At 43.8% G+C, this 27,295-nt stretch overlaps 1 protein-coding gene across 1 annotated transcript; it reads left to right on the forward strand.

The window, feature by feature from the left end:
• Positions 1 to 386: 386 nt before the first annotated feature.
• LOC149433844 (natural cytotoxicity triggering receptor 3 ligand 1-like) lies at positions 387 to 26,072 on the forward strand. The gene is made up of 5 exons (XM_089664373.1): positions 387 to 468; positions 679 to 1,041; positions 17,188 to 17,502; positions 23,225 to 23,317; positions 25,385 to 26,072. Exons 1-5 carry the CDS (start codon positions 387 to 389, stop codon positions 25,681 to 25,683), a joined length of 1,152 nt encoding a protein of 383 aa, XP_089520499.1. The 3' UTR covers positions 25,684 to 26,072.
• Positions 26,073 to 27,295: the final 1,223 nt, after the last annotated feature.

Genomic DNA, 27,295 nt, shown 5'->3' on the forward strand with positions numbered 1-27,295 from the left:
CTTGATCTCTGGAAGGTTTTACCCCCTTCAGGTCCAAGGCATTTCTTGCTATTCGACACTGCACTACTTTAACTGGTAATTGCACGGTCATGCAACACTGTAACCAAATTAAATTTAGATAATATTTTCACACATTTTTTGCGATACAAAAAAGACCAAAATTGGGACGGGGTTAACATCTAGGGGCGATCAAGGGAATAAATATGTACACAATAATGTGTAATGTGTGTATTATGTGCGGCTTTTACTAACAGATCTCTTTGTTTCTCATCCCTGCTTTGCAGGAATAAGAAAAATAGATCTTTCTCTGTGTACAGATTGTTCATCAACACAGAGCTCTGGGCTGTGATTGGACACAGCTGATTAGCAGGTCCCAGTCCTGAATCATGTCGTGGAACCAGTCGGACTTGCTAACAGACTCTCGTTGTGTACAATCACAGCAGGTGTCGGTGGTGGGGGCGCGCATGCGTGCGCCCTAAGCCCAAAAGCAGGCAGTGACAGACCAGTATGTCGCTTTGCCTGCACGACCCGCCTGTCCACAGTACATTGCGGGGGGGGGGTCCATAAGTGGTTTTGGTGCCGTTGCAGTGTTATTCTGGATTACGTTAGCAGTTTAGTTTCCTCCGTCACAAGAGATCCTGTACAATTGTCATCACTCTTTTTTGTTCTAATTTTTAGGTGATTTTCAGGTTCGAAGGTTGACAGTTTCTAGGAAAGATGTTCCTACTGAAGCTCTTAGAGGAGAAGATGTCACCATCCCTTGTCTGCTGTCTGGTGTCCCAATACCACTGAATCTAGAGAAACTATCAGTTGCCTGGACTCTCAGATTACAAAATGGAACTGAACGTGAGGTTTATGGTTTTCGTAGTTACCACCATAAGTCATCGAGGATCGGATCTCTCATGTATGACAAAGACCTCCAACAAGGCAATGCCAGTCTTTCCATACCCAACATTCAGATCACAGATGAAGGGGACTATCGCTGCTTTGTTACCTTCACTCCAGATTCTGACTTCGTGACATCTACTCTGCAAGTATCAGGTACACAGTGAGATCCGCAAGAAAAGAGAAACATTAGGTGCACTAGACAGTGCCGATAATCCATTTATTGATAATGAAAGGAATAAAAATAATTATACTCACACATGGGGGATGACTTACTAAAGGCAAATAGGCTGTGCACCATACAAGGTGTAGTTGCACTCTGAAAGAGCAATTGCTCCAGAGCTTTGTAAATGAGATAAATATTCACTTTGCAAGGAATACCCAATCATGTGCAAGGAAAATTGAAATAAAGCACCTTTGCTTGCGCACGATTGGACAATGGAAGTCAGCAGAGCTTCTACTCATTTATTAAGCTCTGGAGCAAAGTGCACAGGGATCCCTATTACTAAGTCGAATATGACGAAATGCATCAGGGCAAGGCTGTGCAACGACCAGAAGTGACATGGGAGCGCCATTGTTTGGGATCCGGCGGTGGTGAGAGCATTACCTTGATACCCACCAGTGCTTTTGAGCTCACTGCATTACCTATGGGCTTTTTATCTACTTATATTTTGTAAGTGGCCGTCTTTATAGCAATTAGCCACTTCTCATCCGGCCCATGTATATAAACGGCCTCCCCGCTCCCTGCTTGTGCGCGCTCCCTGGAAGCTCGCAGCACTGCGATCCGGTGCCCGCTGTTTCCTCCAGACACAGCGGAACACCAATTGTTGTGCGAGACCTCTGTGTGAGGTCCCAATCGTGTGATCACTGATTGGCCAATCAGTGACCACATGAAGAGTAGTAAGCAAGATGTCATTTCTGACATTGCTTACTACGTGTGAAATGTGTAAATGATCACTGAGATCACATGGTACAGGGCTAGTCACAACAGCCTTGTACCATGTGACAAGCTGTGACCAATCACAGCTCACACAGTATTTCTCAATGGCTGCAAGAATGCAGCCAGAGAGAAGGAGAAATGATTGCTTTTACAGCCTTTATGGGTATAAAAAAAGAAAAAATCTTCATCACCCCCCACAAGTAGTACATTGTCACCATGGTGACACTGTACTACTAGGGTGACAGTATGTAAAAAAAATTAAGATAAATAACTAATAAAATAAAAAATAAAAATGTCAACATTTTTTTTGAAAAATTATAATTTTTGGTTATAAACTAATTTGGGGGTTTTTTTACTAAAAAAATTTACTAAATTTTGGCCAAGATTTATGAAGAAAGATTTATTTGCAAAATTTTATAAGATACTTTTTTTCTAAATTTTTAGACATTTTTGCATTTATATAGCAAAAAAAAAAATCCCAGCGGTGAATAAATACCACCAAAATAAAGTTTTAGCTGTCTCAAAAAAAATGCTAAAAAATTCATATGGGTACAGTGTTGCATGACTGCTCAATTGTCATTCAAAGTGTGATAGCTCTGAAAGCTGAAAATTGACCTGGACAGGAAGGGGGTGAAAGTGTCTTGAAGTGGTTAAAGGTGTCATTCTGTACTGCACCATTGGGTTTCATCTGTTTTGTTTCCTCATGACCACTAATCTTGAGTGAGAGATTAAGGAGAAGGAGAGTATTGTCCAGGTTGCTATAAGTTCCTCTTTATTAGGAAATTGTTATCCTATGAAGTGGTGACAGCCGATCATGGCAATTGGAGGATGAGCAGAGTGTGCTAATATCCATTTTGGCTGATCTCCTTCCCATTTGGATCCACTTTAGAAGCGATTTTAGCCAACCATGAGAATGGGAGGCATTGCTATCTGGTGAGCGCACACCTGAAAGGGGGAACGCCATCTTTTTTGCACGTGGTGATCCTTTGGGAATTGGAAGATTCATTTAGTGTAAAAGGATTTTCTAATAGACTTTCAGTTTTTCACATATGTTCAATGATCACTATTTATTTATTTACAGTATATGCACATATATATATTTATTGCGCTACTACACTTTGAAGGTTTTTTTGTTGATCATATTAATTTGTATACAAGTGGCAACATTTATTATAATTATCTTCAGTTCAGATTTCATCACACATCTAGCGCAATAGTTTTTTGTTTTATGTACCGTCATTCACTCTATCCGCTCTCCCCGGCCCCCGCATTCCCTATATCCGCTCTCCCTGGACCCCGCATTCCCTATATCCGTTCTCCCCAGACGCTATATCCGCTCTCCCCGGGCCCCGCATTCGCTATATCCGCTCTCCCCGGGCCCCGCATTCGCTATATCCGCTCTCCCCAGACCCCGCATTCACTCTATCCGCTCTCCCCGGACCCCGCATTCACTATATCCGCTCTCCCCGGACCCCGCATTCACTATATCCGCTCTCCCAGGACCCCACATTCACTATATCCGCTCTCCCCGGACCCCGCATTCACTATATCCAGTCTCCCCAGACCCCGCATTCACTATATCCGCTCTCCCCGGACCCCGCATTCACTATATCCGCTCTCCCCGGACCCCGCATTCACTATATCTGCTCTCCCCGGACCCCGCATTCACTCTATCCGCTCTCCCCGGACCCCGCATTCACTCTATCCGCTCTCCCCGGACCCCGCATTCACTCTATCCGCTCTCCCCGGACCCTGCATTCACTATATCCGCTCTCCCAGGACCCCGCATTCACTCTATCCGCTCTCCCCGGACCCCGCATTCACTCTATCCACTCTCCCTGGACCCTGCATTCACTATATCCGCTCTCCCCGGCCCCAGCATTCACTCTATCCGCTCTCCCGGGCCCCCGCATTCCCTATATCCGCTCTCCCTGGACCCCGCATTCCCTATATCCGCTCTCCCCAGACGCTATATCCGCTCTCCCCGGGCCCCGCATTCACTATATCCGCTCTCCCCGGACCCCGCATTCACTATATCCACTCTCCCCGGGCCCCGCATTCGCTATATCCGCTCTCCCCGGGCCCCGCATTCACTATATCCGCTCTCCCCGGGCCCCGCATTCACCATATCTGCTCTCCCCAGACCCCGCATTCACTATATCCGGTCTCACAGAACCCCGCATTAACTATATATCCGCTCTCCCCGGGCCCTGCATATGGATTTTTTTTTTTTTAATTAATTGTTGGGTGATGCTGACAATTCTTTTGACATTCAGCTGTCAGCGGGGAACCCAACTGACAGCTGAAACATGAATGAATGTTTCACTACTAAAATACCACATGACTTCATAATATAACTCATGCCGGATTTTAGTAACTGAGCGGGATCGCACCACATACTCAGATGTAATAAGATACCACTTAGTTGTTCAGTTCGTGTTTGAAGTTTGGGGTCAAACATTCTGTAGGTTTGACCGCGAATCAAACAGGGGAGTGTTCGGCCCATCACTATTTAGCAATAGAATAGAAAATAAACTCGTGAATAGAATATAAAAGAAAAGAGTAGACCAGAATAGAATTGAATACAGTAAAATAGTGAAAATATAGATGTCTTCCAAAATTTTAATTTTGAACAAATTTTAATTTTGAATGGACTTATAACAAATATATGAAACAAATTCTGAAAATGAATCATTCTAACATAACGAATATGACAAAACAAAATTATTAACTTAACGGAGAAATCCAAAAGGAAACACATTTTTCCATTGTACACATCTCTTGTCTACTCTGCCACTCATATGTTTTGTCTCTGAATAATGGTGGAGTCCAAAAAAGAGCCCCAAAAACATATTAGTGCCAGAGGAGACGTGGAGCTTGTAGATGTTCATGGGGTGTCTGTGCACTTAGTAAGGTCTTGGCTTCATTGCACAGCTGTCTGGGTTGCAGCCCTGACTATTCATCTCCAAATGTCGGCTAGTGGTCAGGAAGCTTGAGGTTTTTATTTTTTTTTTTTTGTACAATTTTACTCCTGGTGAAGACAGCTCTTTGTGACAGCCCCATACAGCCACGGCCAAAAATCTTGTTCCCCCCCCCTTCCTGCATTTCTGTCAGATAAAGCACCACTTCACCCAGAAAATTGTTGCAATTACAAATTTTTCGGCATTCTCATTTTTATTTCTTTTGTTTGTATTGGTGACACAAAAAAAGTTGAGAAACAAAAAGCCAAATCTGACACATTCCACATGACACAGCTGATCACAAAGTAAATAAAGTTGCTGCTTCACGCTGTCACAGCCTGAGGAAAGTGCAGCTGATAACTGGCAATTATCACAGGAGACTTCTGCACTGATAGTCAGAGCAGCCCCAAATGTACCCAACAGTGTGGCCCATCAGTGACGCCCAGCAGTGGTGCCCAACGGTGCTGCCAATCTGTGCCCATCAGTGCTGCCTATCAGTGCCACCAGTCAGTACCGCCAGTAAGTACCCTTCAGTGCTGCTCATTAGTGCCCATCAGTGCTGCATATGAGTGCAGCATCATCAATGCCCAACAATGCTGCCTCACCAGTGCCACCTCATCAGTGCCACCTCATCAGTGCAGCCTATCAGTGCCACCTCATCAGTGCCACCTCATCAGTGCCACCTATCAGTGCAGCCTCATCAGTGCCGCCTCACCAGTGCCGCCTATCAGTGCCACCTCATCAGTGCCACCCCATCAGTGCCGCCTATCAGTGCAGCCTCATCAGTGCCACCTCATCAGTGCCACCTATCAGTGCCACCTCATCAGTGCAGCCTATCAGTGCCACCTCATCAGTGCCACCTCATCAGTGCATCCTCATCAGTGCCACCTATCAGTGCCACCTCATCAGTGCAGCCTATCAGTGCCACCTCATCAGTGCCACCTCATCAGTGCCGCCTATCAGTGCCGCCTATCAGTGCAGCCCCATCAGTGCCACCTCATCAGTGCCACCTATCAGTGCCACCTCATCAGTGCCACCTCATCAGTGCAGCCTATCAGTGCCACCTCATCAGTGCCACCTCATCAGTGCAGCCTATCAGTGCCACCTCATCAGTGCCACCTCATCAGTGCCACCTATCAGTGCAGCCTCATCAGTATGCATGATGAAGCTGAATTCAAGAAAGCAGTTCAGTTTGCGGTAGAACATTTGAACAGACCAAAAGTTTGCCGTGAAATAACGAACCTAATGGGTCTATGGGACTCAAACTTGCAAATTCAAAAGTGCCCAAGCTTACATGCACGGTATTGGCCATAAAAGTGGTATGGGGACTCTAGGACTGCCCTGAGGAAATTTTTTTCAAAAAGTACCGTTTTTAAAAGTAGCAGTCATTTTTCATTGCTTAAAGCAGGAGTTCCAGCTGAAAAAAAAAGAAACAAAAGTCAGCAGCTACAAAACTGGCAGCTGCTGACTTTTAAAATATAGCCATTTACCTGTCCCTTGGTCCGGCAGTGTCCTCACCACCGTTGGTTTCACCGCCCATCTTCTCTTCCTGGCCCTGGCATCTTTAGTGTGGGCACCTGGCTATGACACCTTGCGGCTTCACAGCCAGGTGCCCACTGCGCATGCGTGAGAAGTTCTGCTCTTTGTGAATGGCCCCGTAGTCTTCTGGGATCTGTCGTGTGTTCCAGAAGACTACAGGGAGGGAGAGAGGACAACTTCCGCTTCCGATCGCCTAGGCGATCACAGCGGAAGTGGGAGCGGGTACCTGTCAAATTCGGGTACCCACTCCCCCCCACTCTCCAAAGGTGCCAATCCTTAATGGGGACCGGGGACAAAGCATTAAAGCAGAACTTCCCCTTTTTGGGTGGAACTCCGCTTTAATCACATGCCAACTGCGCTATAGACAGCTACAGTGCGGTTGTCCAGTTCTGGGAGGGCGTCCATGGATGTCCTCCCAGAATGCAAAAGTGCCTGGTAGGCAAGTGGGTAAAGTAGAAAAAACTAATTTGAAAAATTCCTTTAAATATCATGCCTGGGGGTCCCCTTAAACTATCTGCAAAGTTGCACATCCGTACAATGTATAGAACCTGCTGCAGCAGGGCTCAAACCGTAACCCTTCTATTCATGATGAGTGCAGGATTGGACCCTGCTCTAAAAATTCTAATTATATGCACTTGTCATATAGGTGCAGAGAAACTGGGCCTGGGGTGTTGGTGGTGCCTGAACACTGTAACCCCTCACAGTTACTCTTGCTGGGAACAGGCATGGGTCCTGCAGTTAAATATTGTTAATGACCTGTGAAACAGGTGCCGAAAAATTGGGCTTTGGGTGTTGGTGGTGCTCTAAACCAAAATAATTTTTGGAAGTTAGCAAAATGAGAATTCAGGAATAGGATAGGCAGCATAGGCAGTCTTCAAGGGATCCCAGATCCCTAACAAATTGAATCAGTTACATCAGCATCAGGGGCAAGATAGTTGCTGTTGATCCAGGACTGATTAATTTTGATAAATGCCAGCTGGTAAATGAAGTCTGTGGACAGACGCACTCTTTTATCCATCACAAAACCTCCAGCAGCACTGAATGTCCATTCGAAAAGCACGCTGGATGCAGGACAGGACAGTATCTCGATGGCGTATTGAGCAAGTTCTGGGCAGTGATCCATCCTCAAGACCCAGTAACCCAGTGAATGTTCAGTTGGAAAGGTCTCCAAGTCTACTCTTGCCCCTAGATAATCCTCCACCATATGATGCAGATTCTGCCAATGGGTGCTTCAACAGCCCTGGGCGCTGAGGACTAAAGAAGTGTTTAAAGGCATCGGTCAGCCAGCCGACTTCTCCACAGCTCTTCCTTTGACAGAACAAAGCCTCAGAAACACGTACAGGAAATGGTAACCTCCCATTATCTGGAAAGGTGTTACACAATTTGTTTAAGGGGTCCTCAAGATGTTTTATCCTCTGCTCCCTCTGCGAAGACTGGGTAAGCTCTTGTAACGTGGATCAAGAAGGATTGCCAAACAGTATTGATCCCTCTCTTTGATAACATGAATCCTCGGGTCCTTATGCAGGCTTTGCAGATCAGGGAGCCCACTCAGCACAAGTTTGAGGAGGCAGGAAATTCTGAGTCCTCCAGGTCACTGAGGATGACATTGTCAGGAACTACCTCCTCTCAGCCATGTGCTACTCCTGTCTGGGTTTCTGGAGACTGAAAACCACCCATTGAGGACTGTTGTATGTGATCCTCTGCTTCCATGCTGCTGCAATCCTCCTCTTCCTGCTGTGTGTTCTGTGGCCCCGCAGGAATGGTTTCTGCATAAAGGGGGCCCTGAGAGGACAGGAAATCCTCCTCTTCCTCCCACTGTTTTGCCTCAAGTGCCCTATCCATTATTCTATGCAGCGTGTGCTCCAGCAGGAAGATAAGAGGGATAATGTCACTGATGCATGCAGTGTCGCAGCTCACCATCCTTGTGGCCTCCTCAAATGGTGACAGGACAGTGCATGCATCCTTTATCAGCAGCTACTGGTGTGGCGAAAAGAAGCCAGGCTCCCCTGAGCCTGTCCTTGTGCCATATTCACACAGGTGCTCATTGATGGCCCTCTGCTGCATGTGCAGCCACTGCAGCATTGCCAAAGTTGAATTCCATCAAGTGGGCATGTCACAAATGAGTTGGTGGGCAGGTTGAATTCCCGTTGAAGTGTACTGGCAGTTTATGACCACCGGCAATGGCCACAGACTTTTCTGGCCTGCCGCAGAAGATCTTGACAGCCTGGGTATCTTTTCAAGAAACACTGCACCACCAAATTCAGAATGTGTACCAAGCATGGAATATGTGCCAAGTGTTCCTGTCGGAGGGCAGAGAAAAAGTTGGTGCAATTGTCACATACAACCATTTCTGGCTCAAGCTGCCGTGGCGTCAACCACCTCTGAGCCTGACCCTGCAGAGCTGACAAAATCTCTGGAAGGTGTGGCTCCTGTTCCCTAGACAGACAAGCTGAATCACCGCGTGGCATCTTTTAGCCTGACTACTCGCGTAGCCCCTTGAACGCTTACAGGGCACTGCTGGTTCAAACAATTCAGCAGAAGAGGCCATAGAGGCAGAGGAAGAGGAGGGGGTGGAGTAAACAGATGTGGCAGAATCACCACTAACTTATTGGAGGCGTGGTGGCGGAAAAACCTCCAGCACTGAACCCTGTCCTTCATCCTTCCCAGCTGCTAGCAGAGTTACCCAGTGCGCCGTAAAGGATATGTAATGTCCCTGACCGTGCCTGCTGGACCACGTGTCAGCAGTAATATGGACCTTGCTGCTGACCTCTCTGTCCAACAAGGCCAAAAGATTGCCTTCCATATGATGGTACAGAGCTGGAATGGCCTTACGTGAAAAGAATTGTGTTTTCCTGAACCTGCCACTGTGGTACAGCACATTCTGCAAATTCATGGAAGGGGGCAGAGTCCACCAGATGGAAAGGCAGCAGTTGTAATGCTAGCAATTTGGCCAGGATAGCATTTAGACACTGAGCATGTGGATGGGTGGGACAGTATTTTTTTTTTTACGGTTCAGCAACTGGGGTGGCGAAATTTGCCTGCTGAAATCAATAAGTGGTGTACTGCCATTAGATGGGGTACCAGGACCTGTGGCACTCACTAGTGTACCATCACTCCTCTCAGTGGAGGCTGTTGAGAAGACCTGACATTATACAGTAGAGGTAGAGATCCCAGATGAGGAGCAAGAAGAAGTCTGCACTTTTTTCAGATGTGGGTCTTTCAGGTGCTGTTGCCAATGGGCTGCATGGAAGTTCATCATATGTCTTGTCAAGCATGTGGTGCCCAAGCGGCTGGTGTTTTGGCCACACTTGATCTGCTTCAGACAGAGACTGCAAACAGCAATGCTGCACATGTGTTGAAGGAAGCCCACACCAGAGAACTTTTGGAAGTCTGCCAGGAGTCAGCAGCACCCTGCACCTGTGGAGTTCTGTTGTGTGATGTCATCGGTTGGCTGCCCTTACTCCTGCCTCTGGAGGACATCCTGCCTCATTGGAATTCTGCCTCCTCCTCACTTTCCTCCTCTGTTCTCTCAGGCACCCAAGTATGGTCAGTGAACTCAATATCACAGTCTTCCTCGTCATTGGAGCCAACTTGGCAGTGTGCTGCAGCTGGGGGAACATGACAGACAATTTGTTTTCCCTCACTGGCACCCCCTCTCTCTAGGCTCACATCACTCCTTTCCTCAACCTGAGAACCAACATCGGAGCATTCAAATTACTGTGCATCCTCCAGCAACATGTAACTGACACTACGATCAAATAATTCTGGTGACTCCTCCATGCATGATGGTGGGGCTACGAAAGGAGTGGCTGTGGTGGACAAGGAGCCTGTGGAATAGGCCGCTTTGGCAGCTGCAGTGGAAGACAAAATAGTATGAGCCTGGGTGACAGAGGATGAGGATGAGGATGGCTTAGTTATCCACTCCATCACCTCTTCTGCATGTTGTGGCTCAATAATAAATACGGCCAGCATCGGAAAAAAAGGACAAGCGCGCCCTGCCTGCAGAGGATACACCATGTCCATGACCACCACTTTTCACTGTGGACACAGAGGCTGCTTGCCCTCTCTTAGCTGCCTGTGAGCATCTGCCTCTCCTTCATGGCCTTTTGGACATGATGGGGATTTTTAGGGGAATATATATTTAGTGATTATTAATTTATGAATTATTTAATTTTTATATATGTTTTATATTATTGTATATTTGTTATATGAGTTCCATTTATTGTGTTATTGCGAGTCACCTTTCAAAGATTTTTCACTGCCGATTGGTTGTTTGAACACAAGATGGCAATAGGGAGTAATTGTTTGGTTCCCCTCCTGATAAAAAGAATATTTTAGGCAAATCAGTAGAGTATATGCCATTATGTGCTCATTCATTAGATAGCGGTAGCGCATCAATTTAACCACTTGCCCTCCTGAGGATTTACCCCCCTTAATGACCACGCCTCTTGTTGCTATTCGGCGCTGCACTAATTCAACTGATAATTGCGCGGTCATGCAATGCTGCACCCAAACAAAATTTACGTCCTTTTTTTCACACAAATAGAGCTTTCTTTCGGTGTAATTTGATTACCTGTGCGCTTTTTATTTTTCACGCTATAAACAAAAAAAGGCCAAAAATTTTGAAGAAAAACAGTATTTTTTACTTTCAGCTATAAAAAATATATAGTAAACTCAAAGTTGGTTATAAATTTAGGCCAAAATGTATTCTGCTCCATGTTTTTGGTAAAAAAAATCCCAATAAGTGTATATTGATTGCTTTGTGTGGAAGTTATAGCGTCTACAAACTATGGTATAGATACTGCAATTTACGCCATTTTTCTGCTATACAGCGCTGTGCTAGTTTAACGGACAATTGCACGGTCATGCAATACGGTACATAAATTAAATTAACATCCTTTTTTTCCCCACAAATTGAGCTTTCTTTCGGTGGTATTTGATTGCCTGTGCGGTTTTTATTTTTTGCGCTATAAAAAAAAAGGCTGACAATTTTGAGGAAAAAAAAACAATATTTTGGACTTTTTGCTATAAAACATGTCCAGTAAAAAAAAAATGCAAAAATCAAATTTAGTCATAAATTTCTGCCAAAATGCATTCTGCAACATGTCTTTGCTAAAAAAAATCCCAATACGTGTAAATTAATTGGTTTACGTGAAAGTTATAGCGTTTACAAATGGCGGGAAAGATACTGGAATTTTTAATTTCTATTTATACTAATAATGGCGGCGATCAGCGACATATTGCGGCGATCAGTGACTTATGGCAGGACTGCGGGACTGCGGCGGACATTTTGACACTGGGGGGGGGGGGAACTGACTTGGGGGGGTCACTGACATCCCCAGTGACACCAATACAGTGATCAGTGAAAAAAAAACACTGAAACTGTACTAATGTCACTGGGGAGGAAGGGGTTAACATTTTTAGAATTTGCTGTGTAAGGGGAGTGTTTTACTAGGGGGCGGGGGGAGCTGATCAAGGGAGAGAAACTCTGCAGCTTCTCACAAGCTGTCAGAGAACTGACACAGAACAGGGCTGTGTGTAAACAATGCAGCCTTGCTCTGTGTCAGCGATCACTGTCAATCGTGGAAAAATGGCCGGTAAAAACCATCCGTGCTGACACCCGCTGCTGACACCCGCGGGACAAGTAGGGCAGCCGCACGCCTCGCGCGCGCCCCCTACCTGTTTTGAAGGCAGCCGTTTTAAAACGTGCTTTTGCCTACGAGTGCCGCCCTGCCACCGTTTATATGCGGTGGCTGGGCGGCAAGTGGTTAAGCTGACCTATAGGAGTGCAAGCGGCTCTATAAGAGAGACCGTTTGTCTGCCTGCTGATCACACCCTCAGATGAAGTCGTGTGATGAAACGCGTTAACGCGTGATCGAGCAGTGACGTCATCGCGTATGCCGCTACCACATGGCTGGACCATGTAACCGTAACCACGTCATCTGTTGCTGAGAGCAGCTGGTGAGACGCCACTGTGGGAGCTGGAGACTGTTTTGCAGACTGCAGATGCACGTATATCACTGAAGGCTGTATTTTAACTCACATATTGTGAGTTCGTTTTTAAGGGGGAATTTGATTTAATAGTCAAACGTTATAATTAGAGATGAGCGAATCGAACCAGGCGAACCGGAATTCGATACGAATTTCAGGAAAAATTCGATTCGCGGCGAATCCGAATATTAGCCTACTTAGGGTGCGCGAATCGGATTTTTCCCGATCAGCCGGCAAAAGTGTCCCTGCAGAGAGCTCCGCTATTTCTGACAGTTCTCTGACAGTTCCTTCACATGTACAGCGGTTGAAACATTGTATCTATTTGTTTTCATTTAGGATACAGATGTTTCAACCGCTGTAAATGTGAAAGTCAGAGAACTGTCAGAAATAGAGGAGCTCTGCAGATACACTTAGCGGAGCTCTGCAGATACACTTCTTGCCGGTTTGGAATTCTTCTTATTTTCATCCTACTTCTTCTTCTTCTTCTTCATCCTCATCCTCAGAAGAAGAAGAAGAGGATGAGGATGAAGAAGAAGAAGAAGAAGTAGGATGAAAATAAGAAGAATTCCAAGCCGGCAAAAAGTGTATCTGCAGAGCTCCTCTAAGTGTATCTGCAGAATAGAGGAGCTCTGCAGATACACTTTTTGCCGGCTTGGAATTCTTCTTATTTTCATCCTACTTCTTCTTCTTCTTCTTCCTCTTCATCCTCATCCTCATCCTCTTCTTCTTCTTCTGAGGATGAGGATGAAGAAGAAGAAGAAGTAGGATGAAAATAAGAAGAATTCCAAGCTGGCAAAAAGTGTATCTGCAGAGCTCCTCTAAGTGTATGTGCAGAATAGAGGAGCTCTGCAGATACACTTTTTGCCGGCTTGGAATTCTTCTTATTTTCATCCTACTTCTTCTTCTTCTTCTTCTTCCTCTTCATCCTCATCCTCATCCTCTTCTTCTTCTTCTGAGGATGAGGATGAAGAAGAAGAAGAAGAAACCGCTGTATGGAGTGAATGTCACAGAACTGTCAGAAATAGGCTATTTCTGACAGTTCTGGGACATTCACTCCATACAGCGGTTGAAACATTGTATCTATTTGTTTCCATAAATGGATCCATTTCTGGAAACAAATAGATACAATGTTTCAACCGCTGTATGGAGTGAATGTCACAGAACTGTCAGAAATAGGCTATTTCTGACAGTTCTGGGACATTCACTCCATACAGCGGTTGAAACATTGTATCTATTTGTTTCCATAAATGGATCCATTTATGGAAACAAATAGATACAATGTTTCAACCGCTGTATGGAGGGAATGTCACAGAACTGTCAGAAATAGCGGAGCTCTGCAGATACACTTAGCGTAGCTCTGCAGATACACTTTTTGCCGGCTTGGAATTCTTCTTATTTTCATCCTACTTCTTCTTCTTCTTCTTCTTCTTCATCCTCATCCTCAGAAGAAGAAGAAGAGGATGAGGATGAGGATGAAGAAGAAGAAGAAGAAGAAGTAGGATGAAAATAAGAAGAATTCCAAGCCGGCAAAAAGTGTATCTGCAGAGCTCCGCTAAGTGTATCTGCAGAGCTCCGCTAAGAAATAGCGGAGCTCTGCAGATACACTTTTTGCCGGCTTGGAATTCTCCTTCTTCTCATCCTTCTTCTTCTTCTCATCCTTCTTCTTCTTCTCATCCTTCTCCTTCTTCTCATCCTTCTCCTTCTTCTCATCCTTCTTCTTCTTCTCATCCTTCTCCTTCTTCTCATCCTTCTTCTCATCCTTCTCCTTCTTCTCATCCTTCTTCTCATCCTTCTCCTTCTTCTCATCCTTCTCCTTCTTCTCATCCTTCTCCTTCTTCTCATCCTTCTCCTTCTTCTCATCCTTCTCCTTCTTCTCATCCTTCTCCTTCTTCTCATCCTTCTCCTTCTTCTCATCCTTCTCCTTCTTCTCATCCTTCTCTTTCTTCTCATCCTTCTCCTTCTCCTTCTTCTCATCCTTCTCCTTCTTCTCATCCTTCTTCTCATCCTTCTCCTTCTTCTCATCCTTCTTCTCATCCTTCTCCTTCTTCTCATCCTTCTCCTTCTTCTCATCCTTCTTCTCATCCTTCTCCTTCTTCTCATCCTTCTTCTCATCCTTCTCCTTCTTCTCATCCTTCTCCTTCTTCTCATCCTTCTCCTTCTTCTCATCCTTCTTCTCATCCTTCTCCTTCTTCTCATCCTTCTTCTCATCCTTCTCCTTCTTCTCATCCTTCTTCTCATCCTTCTCCTTCTCCTTCTTCTCATCCTTCTCCTTCTTCTCATCCTTCTCCTTCTTCTCATCCTTCTCCTTCTTCTCATCCTTCTCCTTCTCCTTTTTCTCATCCTTCTCCTTCTCCTTCTTCTCATCCTTCTCCTTCTCCTTCTTCTCATCCTTCTCCTTCTTCTCATCCTTCTCCTTCTTCTCATCCTTCTCCTTCTCCTTCTTCTCATCCTTCTCCTTCTTCTCATCCTTCTTCTCATCCTTCTCCTTCTTCTCATCCTTCTTCTCATCCTTCTCCTTCTTCTCATCCTTCTTCTCATCCTTCTCCTTCTTCTCATCCTTCTCCTTCTTCTCATCCTTCTTCTCATCCTTCTCCTTCTTCTCATCCTTCTCCTTCTTCTCATCCTTCTTCTCATCCTTCTTCTCATCCTTCTCCTTCTTCTCATCCTTCTCCTTCTTCTCATCCTTCTCCTTCTCCTTCTTCTCATCCTTCTCCTTCTTCTCATCCTTCTCCTTCTTCTCATCCTTCTCCTTCTCCTTCTTCTCATCCTTCTCCTCCTTCTTCTCATCCTTCTCCTTCTCCATCTTCTCATCCTTCTCCTTCTCCTTCTTCTCATCCTTCTCCTTCTCCTTCTTCTCATCCTTCTCCTTCTTCTCATCCTTCTCCTTCTTCTCATCCTTCTCCTTCTTCTTCTCATCCTTCTCCTTCTCCTTCTTCTCATCCTTCTCCTTCTCCTTCTCCTTCCTCATCTCCAAGGGCATTTAAATTAAAGGTCCAGTGTTCTGCACTAATTTAAAGGCTCTCTGAAGCCTAGAAACCCTTTTTATAAGTTAACTTCGTAGCGAATAAATTCGCATCGAATCGAATTTCTTCCTGAAATTCGGCGAATCAGCCGAATCGAATTTTTGAATAATTCGCTCATCTCTAGTTATAATGCTATGACGAGTGTTCTTTATTTATCCACATATGGATTATACTTACAATGATGGTATATAATTGGATCAACCATCTGGTGAATGATAATTATCTGGAGTAATCATTATTTTGCTGAGTTTTCCACATCCACTGATATTTGAATGATATGCTGATTAATCACCAGCATCTCGTGAGTTAGCACTTTGGGGTGTTGAGCACAGAGGAATTCACGATTGTGGCGAATATATGTTATTTGAAGAAAATTATATGTATGGACTACACTCTAATATTGGACTTTTTTTTAGTTTTTTTGATATATTGCAATTTGTTTTTGGCACAATATTGACACTTTATTTACTTGGTGGCAGTTTTTAGTTTTCTTTTTTTTATGTTATATATATATATATATATATATTATTAATTTTTTTTTAATTTTTCATTGTATTTTTATTTTATTTGAGGGTTGAGAGCGCTGTTTATGGTACTTCCATTTATTTCACACATTGTTCAATTATGTTTAAAATAGCGGCTCCAATAATAATTTATAATTTAAAATTATCACGTCAGTGTGGCGCGATGTTGTAGGCTATTTGATGGATTGATCTATACCATTGATATCATCTCCATTTTTTGTTTATACATAGAACTTATAGGGGTATAAACTTACCCGACCACCTCCTTCATCAGGGGTATAGACATTCCCCGACCACCTCCTTCATCAGGATATAGACATCCCCGACCACCTCTTTCATCAGGGGCATAGACATTCCCCGACCACCTCCTTCATCAGGGGTATTGAACTCCCCGACCACCTCTTTCATCAGGGGCATAGACATCCCCAACCACCTCCTTCATCAGGGTTATGGACATCCCCGGACCACCTCCTTTATCAGGGGTATAGACATTCCCCGACCACCTCCTTCATCAGGGGTATAGACATTCCCCGACCACCTCCTTCATCAGGGGTATAGACATCCCCGACCTCCTCTTTCATCAGGGGCATAGACATCACCAACCACCACCTTCATCAGGGGTATAGACATCCCCGACCTCCTCTTTCATCAGGGGCATAGACATCCCCAACCACCACCTTCATCGGGTACAGGCATCCCCCGCCACCTCCTTCATCAGGGATATAGACATCCCCCAGCCACCTCCTTCATCAGGGGTATAAACATCCCCCCACCACCTCCTTCATCGGGGGGTATAGACATCCCCCCACCACCTCCTTCATCGGGGTATAGACATCCCCCACCACCTCCTTCATCAGGGGTACAGACATTTCCCGACCATCTCCTTCATCGGGGTATATACATCCTCAACCACCTCCTTTTAAACCTGGTTAAAACTTATAGGAGTTTTCATTCTCCTGTAGGAGGATGCAGGACCCCTTACCTCTGTCTGGACAGTGCCGATTGGCCCTGAGCTGATCACATGCACCCTCCCAAGAAAAAAAAAACTCTCCAGCAATACGCACCAAACTGAGCTTGCCCTCAAGGTTCTGTTCTATCAGGATATATTTAGGAGACACTGGAAGAAGGGAAGGATCAGAGAAGTCAGGATCTAACAGCATTTTTACACAATGCAGAGGTTTAACCCCTTAGGTTCCACAGTGAGTATAACAAGCACGCTTTACTGCATCGACAGACTGATTGTACTGTTGTGGGTTTAGTAACACTTTAAGTGAAATTAGTCTTTAATATAGAAATAATGAATAATTGTGTCTTTCCTTGTACAGTTAAACCGCAGACGGCGCTGAGCCATGATCAACACATTGAAGTTGGAATCACGGGATCTGTCCATTGTGAAGTCAGCAATTTTTACCCAAAAGCTGTGAAGATCCGATGGGTTAAATCCAGTAAAAGTAACAACAGGAACTCATCTTTGGATAGAGATGTGCCTGCGCTATGCAGGAACAGCGATGGGACATTTAATGTGACCAGTGTGCTGATTGTGGAGCCGACTACAGACGTTGAACCCGGAGATGTATTATTCTGTATTGTCAGCCACAGATCCCTGGAGGAGGAAATTACTCTCAATGTTACCATGCCAAGTAAGTAGCCTTAGAATAGGATATCAGCAGAATTCGGCTCCGACTGCCTTCCACAAATCCCAGATCTTTCAGATTAGATCCAGAGATTTCTCAGCGTGATGTTTCCAAAACACCAAATACTTCCCCAGCAAAAGCATTTACAGGCAATTTTGGAGTGTTTTTTTTCTGCATTTCTTTTTTTTCAGATGTATTCAGGCTTGGGCAATTTTATTTCATACAGTGTAAAAAACACTCATCACTCAGTTATCTAAATCCCAATGACCCCAGAAAGGCACGTACAAACACTGATAATGAGCCACATAAATATTAAAGCAAAAAAAAAAGTAAAATAATGCGTGCATCTACCCAAATAGTGATCTGAAAATTACTCTTCTAAATATATCCAAAAGGTCACTAGAAATCATCCAGTGTCCAAAAAACATTTTTCTTATGTAGTGAACTGTCCAAAGATATGCGTAGTCATACACAGTTCTTCCTTGTCCCCATATTACCTCAAAATAAAGAAACAAACATAGTGCATTATCCTTTTTTTTTTTCTTTTTCCCCATAAAGTTTATTAATAAACCCCGAGCATACAATAGGTACAGGTAATACAAGGTGTCAGTCGGAAATACAATAGGAGGTAATACACATACAGCAAACAAAAAGATACATAGCAATACATAGGCAGAGAATCAGACCTAGGTCATTCAAGGGAAAAGAAAACAGGAAAAATGAGGACATGCGAATGCAGGAACATTAAGGCAGATCTGGTCTCAAGCCCTTATTCAGCATATTGGAATCCCAGCACTGGCAGGTCGATGATATATAACCTCAGTTACCGAGCAGCAGCAAAGAGCGGGGCCAGTGAGTCAAAGGTATGCATTGGAAATGTATACAGTAGGTGTGGAGGGGGGGTGCAAGGGCTTGTAGGATAGGGCCTTGTACTTTTGATGAAACTGAGGTAACCTACTACAGGTTGCCAGCACCTGGGTAAATGGTTCAGGAAAGGAGATATGTAAAAGTAAAACATATGTGCAGCTGGATTGCAGATAGTGAGTAGGGCTCCTATGCGTAGAGATGTGTACCAAAATGGAAAGGGGAGAATGAAAGCTAAACTCTGAGTAGGAAAGCAAGGAAATGGGGATCAAGAATTTAAGAATAAGCATGAAGGGAAGAGAGGGGAAGAAGAAAAAGAAAAAAAAAAAAAGGGGAGGGTGGGGGGGAGGGTGATGGGCGGTTGGGGAAGGGTCGGACGGGGAGGAGGTGTGGAGGAGTAGGAGGGTAGGTAAGTCACCTTTACTCAAGACTCCCAGGACATGAGAGATACGCGCAATCCCGGCAGAGAAGCGAGCTGGAAACAGTTGCAGGCGTAGCAGGGTGCCAAGCGTAACTTGCTCCAAGCAGTACAGGACATGGAGACTAAGGACCTCAATCACAACCTTGAAAAAAACAGAGAGCCGATATATCACCAGAAACACTACGGGGTATCAGAGAGGTTCAGAATTAGTCAGCAAGGCCCATGAAAGAACGATATTCAGGGGTCGTTCGGAAGTTAATCCAACAGGACCACGTATGAGAAAATTTAGTAGGGTTATCCAGAGAAGAAGCAATCAGCTCTTCTATTTCAGCAATTCTGTTCCAACGTATGAACCAATCTCGCACTGTGGGGGGGTGAACAGACCCCCAGAGAACCGGTAAGCAGAGTTTAGCCGCGTTAAGCATATGCATAGCCAGTGATTTGAAATATAGACGTTTGGGAAGCGGAGTGTGGTGGAGGAGGAGTTGGGCCGGGGAGAACTCAATATCAAGAGTAGACACCGAAGAAGTAATCCGATGTACCTCCTGCCAAAAGGGCTGAACCATAGGGTAGTCCCACCAGATATGAAGAAGAGATCCCACAGGAGCCCCACATCTCCAACAATTACTAGGTCTGGATGGATCAAAATGATGGATTCTAGAAGGTGTATTGTACCAACGTGTCTCCAACTTTTATCCGTTTTCTTGTGCCGAAACATTCAAGGAGCACTTATGAGAAAAGGTAAAGATTTGATCCCAATCAGAGGAAGAAAAGTCAATGTTTAAGTCTCTTTTCCAAGCTTTGCAGGCGGGAAGTGAATCAGAGGTTCACCAAGAAGAAGCAGATAGGTAAATGATACTAAATGCCTCCTTGGTTCAGCCTTTGAACAGAGTGACTCAAAGGAGATCCCAATTAGAGTGGAGACTGCGAGCCCTGACATCAGTGCCTGACCTGACAAATGTGCTTCTGGAAGAATGGTCCAACCTTCCCATAGACACCCTCCTAAACCTTGTGGACGGCCTTCCCAGAAGAGTTGAAGCTGTTATAGCTGCAAAGGGCGGGGCCAACTCAATATTGAACCCTACGGACTAAGACTGGGGGGCCATTAAAGGTCATGTGCGGGGGAAAGGGCGGGGCCAACTCAATATTGAACCCTACAGACTAAGACTGGGGGGCCATTAAAGTTCATGTGTGTGGAAAGGAAGGCGGCTTAATACTTTTGGCAATATAATGTATAAATGAGAATCCTACATCTCACCGCATGTACTGAACCACATAGCAAATATTCCACTGGTGACACCATCCACCCAAAGAATAACTACTCCACACTCACCGGAAGATATTGCCTCACCAAGTGTCACTGGTGGAATATTTGCTTTATGTTTCAATACACACTGTGAAACACATTTATAAAAAATCCACATTTATATGTTCCAGACATCAGCACACAATTAGAATGGACTGATTGTGTCACAAAGCAACCTGGAAATGGGGTCGGGTACGCCTGACCTTAGCTGGGACCTCTTCTCCATCATCTGAGCTATCTTTCAGGGTGCCACTGCTGTCTACAGGTTCATATTCTGAGGCTCATTGTGTCAGTGAGTCTTCCCCTTCGCTCTCATCTGACATACTTAGAATCCTGAAGGCCTCTTCATTAGAGTACCTTTTGTAGGACATTTTGGCCACTAAATTTTTAGGTACCTAGTGCGACTCACGGGAAAAAGAGTACCTAGCTGTCAGGGACTGCTTGAACCGCTTCAAAAAAATGTACCTGCTAGTGCTAGCAGAGGTCAGACCTAATTCTGTGAACACTGCGGTTTTTTGTGCAATGTATCAAGTGACAGTGACCTACTAACACTGCACTTGCTGGCGGAGAAAGGGGGGTTAAGTGTAGGGGTAAACGCAGGTGCTGGCAGGTGCCGGGCTTGATCCTGCGTTTTTGGGGACACTATACTATGAATGCTGGTATAATGCTCATCTGATTAAAGATATTGATCCATTCAGACACTATACTAGCAATGGAGGTTTATTGTGTATGAGCGTGTTCCTGGGAATCAAGGGGTTAAATGTGCTTACTGGTGTACTGGCGCTATCTGCGAGGGACACTAACACTGACGCTAACGTTATATGAACCTGCCGGCGACACTGATACAGTGATCAGCAAAATATCTGTACACTGTACTAATGACACTGGTGACAGGGCAGTGAAGGGGTTAAATGTGTTCTAAATTGTGTAGTGCTTTTACTCACATGTGTCTTGTTTCTTCTCTCACTGGCACAGAATGTACCCAAAGAGAAAAGATTGCATCACTTCCTGTACCTGTGTAAGTGTAAACACAGATACAGGAAGATCCCTGACTGGACAGGGATCGATCATCAGGCTTAGGCCGACCATCTATTTACCAGCTAAATCAGATGATTGATCCCTTGGGGATCAAATCACGGCACCCGAGGGTCAGCGGGGGGCACGTGCACACGCCCCCCAGGCCTGCGAAAACTGCGGAAGCGTGAATCATATATGTACACATGATTTTGCGCACCCGTGCCGCTCTTTAGCAGTATTTCTGCTACAGGGCAGTCGGGAAGCCATTAAAGTAAGGTTTTTAGTAAACAATGGGTTCTGCTTTCAGAAAAAAAAAATCTATACCAGACCTTTATCCACTGTGCAAAGTGCAACATTTTGTGAGATGCTAAGCAAACCAATAATACAAAATTGTTGTTATAAAATTGTGAATCTCTCACACTATTCACACTCCCATACAAAATGTATTAAATAACATAAACATCAATCAAGTGCCGCTCTTCACCTATGATTTAAACCAAATCAAGCAACATAAACGTCTCTTAATAAGTGTCCATGTGCTGATAGTCCTATATAGTTGTATACACCATATACATCAGGTGAGAGAACTTATGGTTTGCAGTGTATAGAAGCACAGGATCCTCCAAGAAGTCATTTGGAATTTAAGCATCTGAGAAGATATACTATATTGCCCAAAAGTATTGGGCGGCCGGCCTTTCCACGCACATGACCTTTAATGGCCCCCCAGTCTTAGTCCATAGGATTCAATATTGAGTTGGCCCCGCCCTTCCCAAGCACATGACCTTTAATGGCCCCCCAGTCTTAGTCCGTAGGGTTCAATATTGAGTTGGCCCCGCCCTTTGCAGCTATAACAGCTTCAACTCTTCTGGGAAGGCCGTCCACAAGGTTTAGGAGGGTGTCTATGGGAAGGTTGGACCATTCTTCCAGAAGCACATTTGTCAGGTCAGGCACTGATGTCGGGGGAGGAGACCTGGCTCGCAGTCTCCGCTCTAATTCATCCCAAAGGTGTTCTATGGGGTTGAGGTCAGGACTCTGTGCAGGCCAGTCAAGTTCCTCCACCCCAAACTGGCTCCTCCATGTCTTTATGGACCTTGCTTTGTGCACTGGTGCCCAGTCATGTTGGAACAGGAAGGGGCCATCCCAAAACTCCTCCCACAAAGTTGGGAGCATGAAATTGTCCAAAATGTCTTAGTATGCTGACACCTTAAGAGTTCCCTTCACTGAAACTAGGGGGCCAAGCCCAACCCCTGAAAAACAACCCCACACCATAATCCCCCCTCCACCAAACTTTAAACTTGGCACAATGCAGTCAGGCAAGTACCGTTCTCCTGGCAACCGACAAACCCAGATATGGCCATCAGATTGCCAGAAAGAGAAGCGTAATTCTTCACTCCAGAGAACACGTCTCCACTACTCTAGAGTCCAGTGGCGGCGTGCTTTACACCACGGCATCCGACGCTTTGCATTGCACTTGGTGATGGAAGGCTTGGATGCAGCTGCTCTGCCATGGAAACCCATTCCATGAAGCTCTCTACGCACTGTTGTTGGGCTCATCTGAAGGCCACACCAAGTTTGGAGGTCTTTAGCTATTGACTGTGCAGACAGTTGGCGACTTCTGCGCACTGTGCGCTTCAGCATGCACTGACCCCGCCCTGTCATGTGACGTGGCCTACCACTTGGTGGCTGAGTGGCTGTTGTTCCCAGTTGCTTCCACTTTGTTATAATCCCACTAACAGTTGAGCGTGGAATATTTAGTAGCCAGGAAATGTCACGGATGGACTTATTGCCCAGGTGGCCACCTATCACGGGACCACGCTTGGAGTCACTGAGCTCCTGAGAGCGACCCATTCTTTCACCAATGTTTGTAGAAGCCGTCTGCATGTCTAGGGGCTTGATTGTATACACCTGTGTCCATGGAGGGGATTGGAACATCTGAATCACATGATTGGGAAGGCGGGGCCAATACCTTGAACACTAGTAGCGTCCTATTCTACCTATTCTAATCCAGTAATATAAATGCTTCACCTGCAATGATAAATGTACAGTCAGTATATATAGAAGTGTTGGGTTCTCCAGACATGCAGGACTGAGATAATATCTGTTGTGTTTTTCTTTTATAGGACGGAATCCAGCGATACGTTTTTCTATTGCTGCAGTTGTTGCATTCATAATCCCATATTTATTATGCCTTTTGATGATCTGTTTTAAAATAAGTAAGTTATTGCTATTTTATCTGGAAGTAAATAAATGCTGCAAGGTGTGTATATGTCATTAGAACTGTTATATAACCTCAAATTAGACGTGCAGAACAAAAACATTCATTTAGTTTCACGTTCTATTTTAGGTTACTAAATTAGTTTTGTTGCATTTGTAAAGAAATTTGTTTCATTTAGTTTTGTTTATTTGTTTTTGATCAGATTAAATTTTTTACAATTGATTTGAATTGAGTCAAATTTGAAATGAATTGGAGATTAATTTGAATCAAAAACAAAAATTTTAATTTTGGAAGATGGGTATGTTCATTCTATTCTATTATTTTATTTTGTATTCTATTCTATTTGTTTCTATTTTATTCTGTTTTATTCTATTCTTTTTGAAATGTGAATTTTGTTTCGGAAGACAGCTGTATTCTATTTTCTTCTATTCTATTTGAAATTAAAATTTGAAAAGATGGCAATATTCTTTATTTTCTATTCTATTCTTTTATTTTCTATTCTATTTGTTTCTATTTTATTCTGATCTATTTAATTTTTTGCTATTCTATTCCTTTTTAAAATGTGAATTTCAGAAGAGAGCTATATTCTATTTTATTCTATTCAAGTTTCAAAAGATGGCTATATTCTTTCTATTCTATTCTTTTCTATAATTTTCTATTATTATCTGTCCTTTTCTATTTTATTTTTATTCTATTCCTTTATTTTCTATTTTTTATTTTCAATTCTATCTCTTTCTATTTAATTATGTTTTATTCTATTCTTTTCTATTCTTTTTGAAATGTGAATTTCGGAAGACAGCTATATTCAATTTTATTCTATTCGAAATTCAAATGTCAAAAGATGCCTATATTCTATACTATTCAATTCTTTTCATTATCCTTTATTATCTATGCTATTCTATTCTTTTATTTTCTATTCTTTTCAAAATTTGAATTTCGGAAGATATATTCTAACACCAATGCACACAGTTTGTAAAGGAAATCAGCAATAGTCGGCAATAACATTACAGTTTATTTTCAAATTTCTTTAGAATTATTTCAGACAAAATTTTGTTTGGCTATTTTGGGTTCGTTCAATTTTATTACTATTGTAATTCGGAAATTCGGATATATCTGAATCTCTGAATAACAAAAATGTCATCCAAAGTTCGTTTCGGAACAAAATGAATTGCAGATCTCTACCTCAGATACTAGAACATGTGATATCAGATTGTTTGAGGACCAGAAGATCCTCCAGACCACCAACCCCGGGGCTCCAGAAAGTGCTGAGAATGTTCTGTGATGCCGACATACACAACAGATTGATATTTAAAAATGTGATAATTGTCTGTTCATATTTGTCTGTTCCTTTTGATACTGACACACATCAGCCTCCTTATTATAGTCACAAAGTGAAAGCCATCACATTTTCAGTACCTAAATGTGATGAACACAATAATTTTCTCAAACCAAGATGGTCAGAAGAGCAGTTTGTTGCACTGGAAGAAGAAATCCAGAAACGTTTTCCATTCCCCCTAGGCTCATAGCAGCAACCAATCAGAGGTGGTCAGGTGGTTCTGCACACCTGAATATAAAAGAATAGGATGCAGCTGTAGATCCATCATGTTTCAGGGGAAAGGTGTAGAGGAAAGGAAAAGGGAAAGGGAGAGAAAGGAACCTCTGAAATGTGATTTTCAATAGGACCAGCTTCTCTTCACAATGAATTTGGATTAAATTGAATTCGGTCAAAAACAAATCAACAAAACAAATTGAAACGAGATTCGCTACAAATGCAACAAAACAAAATTAGTAACTTAACAAATCCAGATGAACCCAGACCAGTTCATTCATCACCAGTCAGGAAGCATCCTGGGGCAGAAAATGAAAAATAGGCCTCTTGCTTGAGGAGAATATAGAGAGTTGTACAATCCAATCCTCACATTTGGGGAGGTTAAGATGCGGAGCTGTTAAAGTGAAGGAAACATCGTAGACATCGGTTTATAGTCGGGAAAAGCAGAAATGTTGTTGGGATTGTTTTCCAGACATTCAGAAATACAATTACACTTATTGTGCTTTTCTTTTACAGGTTTGGGTCCAAGGATGAAAGCTGTTTTGGGGGTAATCTCTTTGGTATCATCCATCACAGCATTGGTCTTGTTTGGTTTATCATTGCACTTCCTGAGGAATTTTGGTGGTAAGTTTGTGAAAGTCCAGATATGTCCACAATCTGGTATACAATGTAAGCCATGCATCAGCCAACAGGCCTCTTGTACAGCCCCAGGTAGTAGAGTTGGGTGTAACACCAGAATGTTGGTGGACCAGAGGAGCCTTTTGCAGGAAGTCCTAAAGGCATGTAGGGGGCGGGTGTTTAGTGATGTCACATGAGATTGTTATTTTGTTCATTTCTTTTCAAACTGATTGTTTTTTACAAAGAAATATCAGTTACTTCACCAACGATCATAGAAATGATAACATGCATGCTTATGATGATCTCAGACCAAAGGCAACACATTTTTGGGTTGGTAAACTCCATTCTCAACAGTAGCTCATCAAATAAGCCTAGAGTATCCTGGATCCCTTTAAATTTTTCTATTTAATGGATTTCTTGATTCAACAGGTCTGGCAGTAATCAGGCCTGGGTGTGGCAAGTGAAATTTAACTCAGCTTTCCAATAAATGTTAGTTAATCACAGTTCATTCATGATTTAGCAAGAGAGAAGAGGGGCAATTACTTTTTCACATAGAGCCAGGCAGGTTTTCGAGAATACTTTAAGTGAGACAAATATGCAAAAAATAGAGTCATTGGCCAGGACTTGCTGGCAAACCCCCGCTTTCTACAATCACAGAGGGAGTTAGCACCCTAAACCTGGAAACAGGCAGCAATGTTTGGCAGTCTGCAAGTGGGTAAGAAAAATACAAACATATAAAAGTAAAAATTACCAAATGCTAGGCATGTGCAGAAGGTAAAAAATGTTTTTCATTTGGGAGCGATTGGGAAAGTCAATCATTTTTGTTTTGTTGCATTCGTAACAAATATACGAGAACAAAATCAAACCTATACAGTGAAGGAAATGTGTATTTGCTCCCCTACTGATTTTGAATGTTCGCCCCTCACACAGAAATGATCGGTCTAACAATGGAATGTTCGGTGTAACACTGAGAGACAGAATAGCAACAACAAATTCAGCAGAAATGCGTCTAACAAATGATGACTGATCTGCATGTTCATGAGAGAAATAAGGATTTGATCCCCTTCACAAAACATGACTTAGTACTTGGTGGTAAATTCCTTGTTGGCCATCACAGAGGTCAGACGTTTCCTGGAGTTGGCCACCAGGTTCGCACACATCTCAGGAGGGATTTTGGCCCACTCCTCTTGGCAGATCCTCTCCAAGTCATTAAGGTTTGGTGGCTGACGTTTGGCAACTCGAACTTTCAGCTCCCTCCACAGATTTTCAATCGGATGAAGGTTTGGAGACTGGCTAGGCCACTCCAGGACCTTAATGTGTTTCTTCTTGAGCCGCTCCTTTGTTGCCTTGGCCGTGTGTTTTGGGTCATTGTCATGCTGGAAAACCCATCCACCACCCATTTTCAACACCCTGGCTGAGGGAAGAAGGTTCTCACCAAAAATTTGATGGTACATTGCCCCGTCCATCGTCCCTTTGATGCGGTGCAGTTGTCCCCTTAGAAGAAAAACACCCCCAAAGCAGAATGTTTCCACCACCATATTTCACAGTTGGGATGGTGTTCTTGGGGTCATAGGCAGCATTCCTCCTCCTCCAAACACGGCGAGTTGAGTTGATGCCAAAGAGCTGGATTTTGGTCTCATCTGACCACACTTTCCACCAGTCCTCCTCTGCATCATTCACATGTTCAGTGGCAGACTTCAGACGGGCCTGGACATTTGCTTTCTTGAGCAGAGGGACCTTGCGGCACTGCAGGATTTCAGTCCTTGTCGGCGTAGTGTGTTACCAATTGTTCTCTTGGTGACTGTGGTC

Source organism: Staurois parvus, unplaced genomic scaffold (genome assembly GCF_062004578.1).
Source record: "Staurois parvus isolate SC_StPar_1 unplaced genomic scaffold, SC_StPar_1.0 ptg001902l, whole genome shotgun sequence".
In the NCBI taxonomy this organism is placed as follows: Eukaryota; Metazoa; Chordata; class Amphibia; order Anura; family Ranidae; genus Staurois; species Staurois parvus.